At 36.2% G+C, this 7,466-nt stretch overlaps 2 protein-coding genes across 3 annotated transcripts in view; one reads left to right on the forward strand and one right to left on the reverse strand.

Moving 5' to 3' along the window:
- LOC107743735 (forkhead box protein N1-like) overlaps positions 1–1,528 on the forward strand; it is a 7,704-nt gene extending 6,176 nt beyond the window's left edge. The window contains exons 8-9 of the mRNA XM_016557128.1: positions 629–1,093; positions 1,173–1,528. Coding sequence (XP_016412614.1) covers positions 629–1,093; positions 1,173–1,363 — 656 coding nt within the window. The 3' untranslated portion in view covers positions 1,364–1,528. The remainder of the gene's footprint in view (positions 1–628; positions 1,094–1,172) is intronic.
- A 1,873-nt stretch (positions 1,529–3,401) lies between these two features.
- Positions 3,402–7,466, reverse strand: part of LOC107743736 (protein unc-119 homolog A-like) — a 15,922-nt gene continuing 11,857 nt past the window's right edge. The window contains exons 2-5 of one of the 2 annotated variants that reach the window (XM_016557130.1): positions 5,638–5,751; positions 5,349–5,448; positions 4,109–4,227; positions 3,402–3,953 (exon numbers count right to left, since the gene is read on the reverse strand). In XM_016557130.1, the coding sequence (XP_016412616.1) occupies positions 3,841–3,953; positions 4,109–4,227; positions 5,349–5,448; positions 5,638–5,751 (446 nt within the window). In that variant the 3' untranslated portion in view covers positions 3,402–3,840. Of the gene's footprint in view, positions 3,954–4,054; positions 4,228–5,348; positions 5,449–5,637; positions 5,752–7,466 lie in introns of both variants that reach the window. The other variant, XM_016557129.1, reaches the window with a different exon arrangement.

Consider the following 7,466-nt stretch of genomic DNA (forward strand, 5'->3'; position numbering starts at 1 on the left):
ATGTGGTGCGTATTTTTTCCGCGCTCATGTTAACGAATTAAAGTGTTCACTGCACACGGTTGCGGTCCGTCAGTGCGTTCCAGGAGAGATGGTTTTAGCACCGAGTCTATTTTTGCGGCGCTGCAAGCAAAGAATTAAAGTAACAGCGCATTGTTTGCAGTAAATATGAACATGGATTGACACGAAAACGTAGTAATTACACCATAAATGCATATATTAAAGTCTACTGTGTTTCACAGTCAACACATATGGTCTTTTGGCTAGGTTTAAAGGTAAAGAGCACTTTAAGATAAACAAGGAAAAATAGATGGCACTGGTCGAGGTAGGAAAACAAAGTTCTTTATGAACCGCAGGATTGCTTTTAATAAACGGTGATCGTTATCGGCAGATACTGCTTTCTGTGATCGGCGATCGGTGATCGGCCTCAAAAATCCTGATCAGAGCACCCCTATAACTGTCACTTTTGATCAATTTAATACATCCTTGCTGAATAAAAATATTAATGTCAATAAAAAAATCTTACTGACCCCAGACGTTTTAGATATTACACAATATTGCTCGTTTATATTGTAAAATATATATTTAAATAATGTATATTAAAAATATGTATTTATGCTCATTGTTTTAGAGGAGCTGGAACGCCTTCTTGGGGAGAGACCTGAAAAACTGAAGTCTCTTGGAGCTCACTTCAGTCTACCAAGCAGCCATACACATTCTCAACCTTTAAGAGTTGCCATGCATCCTGCTTACGGACACCAACCTGTCCATGACACTAGCGTCCCGCATCAGCAGTCTCTCTACAACCCTTTACCCTCTCAAACTGTCATCCCACCTCCCCCCTACTTATCCCCAGGCCCTTTATCTTTCTCATACTACCCTCCTGTCACCCATCAGCCCAGTGCCGGGCATCCCTCCAGTCCCAGGACAGGCTGCTTGGATTCCTCCTTACCAGCACATACCCCACCAAGCTACAGCACCGCCCTGCAGGCTGGTCACAGCGCTACAGCAAGCATGCAGGAGCTTCTGCTGGATGGAGAAACCAGTAATGATGTCGATGCATTAAATCCCAGCCTCACAGATCTACAACTACATGGTAAGATCGAGTTCGAAACATTAGTTGTTCACGACTTGTTCTCTGTTGTTCACGACTTGTTCTCTGTCTTTGTTTAAAGGGAATCTTTGGGAGGAGCTAAGGAATGACAGCCTCGCTCCGGATTCACTGGTAGTCATGGACAGTCCCAATCAAACACGGGATAGCGTGGGGGTCTGTGGGGGTTTAGCAGAGACTGATGGTGGGGTGCAAGGCAGCGTTTCTGAGCTTTATCTCAGTGGACTCTACACAACCCCTATTCCTCTGCTATGAGAAAAAAAAAAAAAAAAAAACCTGCATCATTTTTGCTGTCCAAAATAGAAAAAAGTTTATATTTTTGAATGTCTAAAAAGTATGATTTCTGTGCTAAATGGTGTGAGTTATAAAAATGACATTAGTTTTAATGCTTTTATTGCTTAAATGCAGTATGCTGTCCAATCCCACTAAACCAGTTTTTCTACACTGAAAAAATTGGTGCAGAATTAATTTTTACTCCGAAATTGCTAGGACATTTCACAATTAGTTAGCTACAAAGCAGGTAACAATTTAGTAGAAAAACTTACATACTCCAGTAATCTTTATTTTATTTACATTTTGGGAAAATCTTTTTTTTTATTTATTTTTTTTACAGTGTACCAACCTTTTTGACTCCAAGACCCCCATTAACTAGAAGAATATTCAAAGATGCCACTCACAATTTCTACCTGATAAAATATTCTAGAGCTTGGCATAACTAGAAAAATAAATATACATAATGAATGCCCATGAAGTTATAAGATTTCATTAATTCACATAACTTTTCTAGGCTTAGATCTTACCTTTATAATTAGGCTACCTCATATATCCAGGTTTTCCAGTAGGAATTGGGAAAAAAAGAGTTGTTGAGACGTTGAATTAAAATAAGAAATATCTTATTTCTTATATCTATATTGTAATGCATGTTTTTATCTTAAGTCGTTTTGAGTATAAGTTACAAGTTTGTGGAGTCCCCCTAGTGGGCTCTAAAATCCTTCCATTGGTATTTTTGGAAATTCCAAAAATTTCTGTAAGCATTTAATGCTCAAAATCACTTGAATGTGGCCTAAATTGTCTTATATTTTTTGCTGAAATTCAACAACATATTAATATTTAGTTGCTTTTGTGCAAGTGTTTTTTTAAAGTGTAAAAGTGTTTGAGTTGGTAATATTTTAATAAGGTGTTCTAGACTTATCATATAGTTAGTATTGATTGTTGTTTGCATTTGCCATGGCATCCACTGGGGGATGTGGTTGCCTCTTTTTATACTGTCTTTCCATAGCAACACACTGAAAGCACTATAACAAGTTAAAACAGATCTCCTGTATTGTAGGATTTTACTAGATCTCTTCAAGCATAGGTTAAAGTTATTTTTGTTTGTCAAAATTCTTCAAAAGGTTCATAATACAGTACCTGAGGTAGGCTCATCTGATCTACTGCACTACCATAACTGAATCTTAAGACAGATGCATATACGATCACAACATATAAGGCATTTGTGTTATAATAATACACTGTATACAACAGATCAATGCATTTTGCTGTATTGTAATTGATTTGAACATGTAGCATATAGCAATGTTTATTACTGTAAATTATTATTTTTGCCCTTGGTTGTATCATATATTATTCTTTTGACTATCTACAGAACTATAAACTTTGCGGTTAGTCAGATTTTTTTTTTTTAAAGAAATCAATATTTTTATTCAGTAAGGACACATTCAATTGATCAAAAGACATTTACATTGTTTCAAAAAATGTATTTCAAATAAATGCTGTTTTTTAATTTATCTTTATCAATTAAAAAAAAAAAAAAAAACTCCCACAAAATATTAAACAGCACACCTTTTGTCAGTGTTAATAATAATAAATGTTTCTTGAGCACTACATCAGCAAAATTACATTTTAAAATATAGTCAAATAGAAGTTTTTTTTAAATTGTAATATTTCACAATATTACTGTTTTTACTATAATTGTGAACAAATAAATGCAGCCTTGGAGAGCATAAGAGACTTATTATGAAATATTCTTACCTGTCCCAAACCTTTGGATGATAGTGTACAGTTTAAATATTGTTTTATCTGAATGAAACCACTATGGAGGAGTTTTATGTGTAAAATAAATGAAAAATCAAACTTATGATGATTTAAAGAACTTTGGAATTTTTATTTTTCTATTTTTTGTTAAATCACATGAAACAATTGACAGCGATATCTATCACTATTATTTGACAAAAGATGCTATTAAAAATATGTGTGACAATGTATATCAATATAAATAAGAGCATATTAATATAAATAACATAGATTTACATCATCGACCAAATTATGAGCATTCAAAAATGAAAGTGAGAAAAATAAAGCAAAACAAGGCCCTTCTGTAGAGGCCAACAGGAAGTGGGTGCAATGTCAGCGCAAAATACACAGTTCCTGACAGTATCCCTTCCTTTACACACTGCATTGGTCACTGTATCTCCAACCCACTCAACATGATGCTCTTTTTATGCTTTAGAAGCCTTGAGCGACATCGCTGTATGAACATTTAGTCAAAAATCAGGGTTGTTTAGAATTATTTCACACACACACACACACACACACACACACACAAATCCTGAGATTGGGGTGTTTTTTGTTTGTTTTAACCAAATGCATCATCACATATAAGATTAGATGCCTAGATGCCACTTTCCTCTGCCGGTCCATTGCAACTCAATGCAGAAGGTGAGAATGGCTTCCTACGATCCACCGTTGTAAGAATAATCTGCCTTATTGTGCATCACAAGCTTGTTGTCCACAAAGTAAAAGCTGTCAGATTGCGTCTCATAAGGGTGAAGGATAATTTCACGCACTATGGAGGGATACAAGAAACACAGTGTCACATATTAGGTCCAGCCAAAAGATCACAAACTAATTAACAGCAAACAGTTGATAAAAACATTTAGAACGTACTTATTTCTTCAGAGAGTGATGGGAACTCATAGATGTGTTCACAGGTGTTCTTACTGCTCGGGATGCAGAAACCAAACTCAAAGTCAAAGCTCTTCAGCAGCTGCCCATGGAAATAGTGCCTCTCGATCATTCGGAAGTTGTTGATGGGAACATCGCCTACAGTGAACTCCACCCTGTGGAGGTGGGAAAGGACACATTTAAGGGGACATGGATTTGTAGCAATGAAAATAGCTCCTTCCATGTTATAGGGTTGATTTGATGTTTTAGAAAGAAGTCTCTAATGCTCAGCAAGTCTGAATTTATTTAATCAGAAATACAGTAAAAACAGTAACATTTTGAAATATTATTACAACTGAATTTTGTTTTGGGCTTAATACGGTTAAAAGTGTAATTTATTCCTGTGATGGCAAAGCTGAATTTTCAGCATCATTACTCCAGTCTACAGTGTCAAATGATTATTCAGAAATCATTCTGATATACAGATTTTTCTTCTTATTATCAATGTTGAAAACAGTTGTGCTGCTTAATATTTTAATGGAAATTGTGATACTTTATTTCAGGGTTCTTTGATGAATAGAAATGTCAAAAACAGCATTTATTTGAAATAGACATTTAATAACATTATAAATGCATTGTCTGTCCGTTTTGATTAATGTAATGCATCCTTGCCGAATAAAAGTATAAATAATTATAAAACTTTTGAATGGTAATGTACAGAATGTTTATTTCTACCACACCTTTAAGACGTCTATGTAAAAATTTTTGTCACATGTGAAATGTAATACAGCTTATACAATATATTTTCTTCCCCATCCTTTAATAACAGTCACTTTTATAGCCTCTTGTATTAGATTGTGACAAGTTCACAAAACAGCTATAAATAATATAAAATATAGTTTATAAAGCCACTTCACTTTCTTATTTTAACCTTTATCTCACAATTACCTTACTAAACCAATTTTTTATTACATTTTCCTCTTATCATTAGTTATCTTTGGTTATTCTTGTGTGTAGGACTAATGGTATCCTATTTTCTTCTCATTACTGCCTTTGACAAGATGGGTCATGTGTTACAGTGCTGTAACATGGTCTTTTTTAACTTGGAAGGAAGTTGTGAATCAGTATGTTTTTTAAAGTATAATTAAGCCATTTATCTGAAAATATCAAGAAAAACTCGATACATCATAATATGACCCCTTTAAAGATTAAGTCAAACAGATTGTGAAGTGTGATTTCAGGCTAATTTTAGGTTGCAATTAAGATCAAGTGTAATCCTGCCACTGATTGCACTTACGTGGCGCCAACCTGGCGTAGTCGGAGGAAAGCGGGCGTGAACTGGTAACGCACAAAGCGCCCGGCGTTCTGGTCAAAGTCCGTTCTGCCCTCCCCACTCTCTGTGAATCAGAAAGGGGTTGGCATTACCGAATGAGCCTTTGAAGGGCTCTTGTGCAGTGCACTGCATCTAAATGGAAATCAGGGCTTTATGGGAAAAAAAAATCAAAACGAGCCTTGCATTTAAATGTGCAGTCTGTGTAGGTGGAGTGAGGAAGTGAATTTGAGAGGTCTGCTGGCTCCTTGCCTACCTGCTGTAGGGGGTTTGGTGATCTCAAAAAGAACCGTGCCTGTCTCCATGTCTCGGATTTTGAACCTGGTGAAGTCGATCTTGTGTATGTTCTGCTCTGGACCACAGAGGTAATCTATGGAAACAAAAACAAACCAGGATGTGCCTCAGTTCTGACTCTCATTAGGTCATCATTTGTAAGATAATGAAATACGAATGGATCATTAACACAATGTGATTCTCTTCAGACTTGTCGTAACATTTCAAAATATAAAGCTAACCACTTTTTAACACTGGTTATGTGTGTGTGACATAGGTCACATGCATCAAAGATATGCCTCAGGGCTGAGAGCCCTACCCTTGTGTGATAGACTGCAGGGACAAAAAGAGCTATTTCTGTTCTCTCTGATGTTGTGTGGAAATGACATTGATGATGACCATACACCTCCTCGATTAATTACCTGCCTGCAGAGACTGATACTGTTCAGAAATACTGTCAGAACAACAGGAAAAGAGATATACTGACAGACAAACATTAATAAACACATAATATTCCTACTGATTAAAAATGTAAGTTTGCTTTAACAGTGTGCTTGTGCTGTTTTGTGTAAAAAATGGCAGTTGGTTGGATGTTTTGCTTTAGAAATAATGTGCTATAGTATAATGACAATAATAAAGTAGCGTGTGTGTGTGTGTATATATACACTGAACAAAATTATAAACGCAACACTTTTGTTTTTGCCCCCATTTTTCATGAGCTGAACTCAAAGATCTAAGACTTTTTCTATGTACACAAAAGGCCTATTTCTCTCAAATATTGTTCACAAATCTGTGTTAGTGAGCACTTCTCCTTTGCCGAGATAATCCATCCACCTCACAGGTCTGGCATATCAAGATGCTGATTAGACAGCATGATCATTGCACAGGTGTGCCTTAGGCTGGCCACAATAAAAGGCCACTCTAAAATGTGCAGTTTTATCACACAGCACAATGCCACAGATGTCGCAAGTTTTGAAGGAGCGTGCAATTGGCATGCTGACTGCAAGAATGTCCACCAGAGCTGTTGCCCATGAATTGAATGTTAATTTCTCTACCATAAGCCGTCTCCAAAGGCGTTTCAGAGAATTTGGCAGTACATCCAACCGCAGCTCATGAAAAATGGGGGCAAAAACAAAAGTGCTGCGTTTATAATTTTGTTCAGTGTATATATATATATATATATATATATCAGAGCATTGCCTTTGTACTTTTGACTTTTATGATGGCTGTTGATGTTTATTAATTATTATTATATACTAACTAATATTTTATATAACAGTAGTAATTATTTATTAATAGTATTTAGTTTTGGGAAACGGTGTGTATGTGTTTGTGACAGTGATTTTAGTTACATTATTCCGACATTAGATGGCAACAAGAGACTGTTTTATGAGTGAGTCAGCAGTAAAGACTTTTATATTGAAAGAGGCTGAAACAGGGTTGTAAACAAGATAGTATTTTTACTTTCAACAACACCTTGTAAGATGCAGCCAACAAATGCACTGAGCAATGCTGTCATTGGAAATCATTAACAGATGAAAGGATAGTACAACAAAGATATCGCTTTCCTCAGCGGACATTCAAACTAGGGCTGCACGATAAATCGCATGCGATATTTAATGCGCATCTTGTCAGTAAAGTCGCTTCTGTAATCAGCGGTAAATCTCCATCACGTGCGGGCTTTCACATGGAGCAGCATTTACTACACAGAGCCGTTGTTCACTGACAAGCTGCGCAAAAAATCGCGCGATTATGAACGTGGTGTTGCGCAGCTTGCCTGTGAACAACGGCTCTGTGTAGTAAATGCTGCTC

Source organism: Sinocyclocheilus rhinocerous, unplaced genomic scaffold, assembly GCF_001515625.1.
Source record: "Sinocyclocheilus rhinocerous isolate Xijiao unplaced genomic scaffold, SAMN03320098_v1.1 scaffold166, whole genome shotgun sequence".
Taxonomy (NCBI): domain Eukaryota; kingdom Metazoa; phylum Chordata; class Actinopteri; order Cypriniformes; family Cyprinidae; genus Sinocyclocheilus; species Sinocyclocheilus rhinocerous.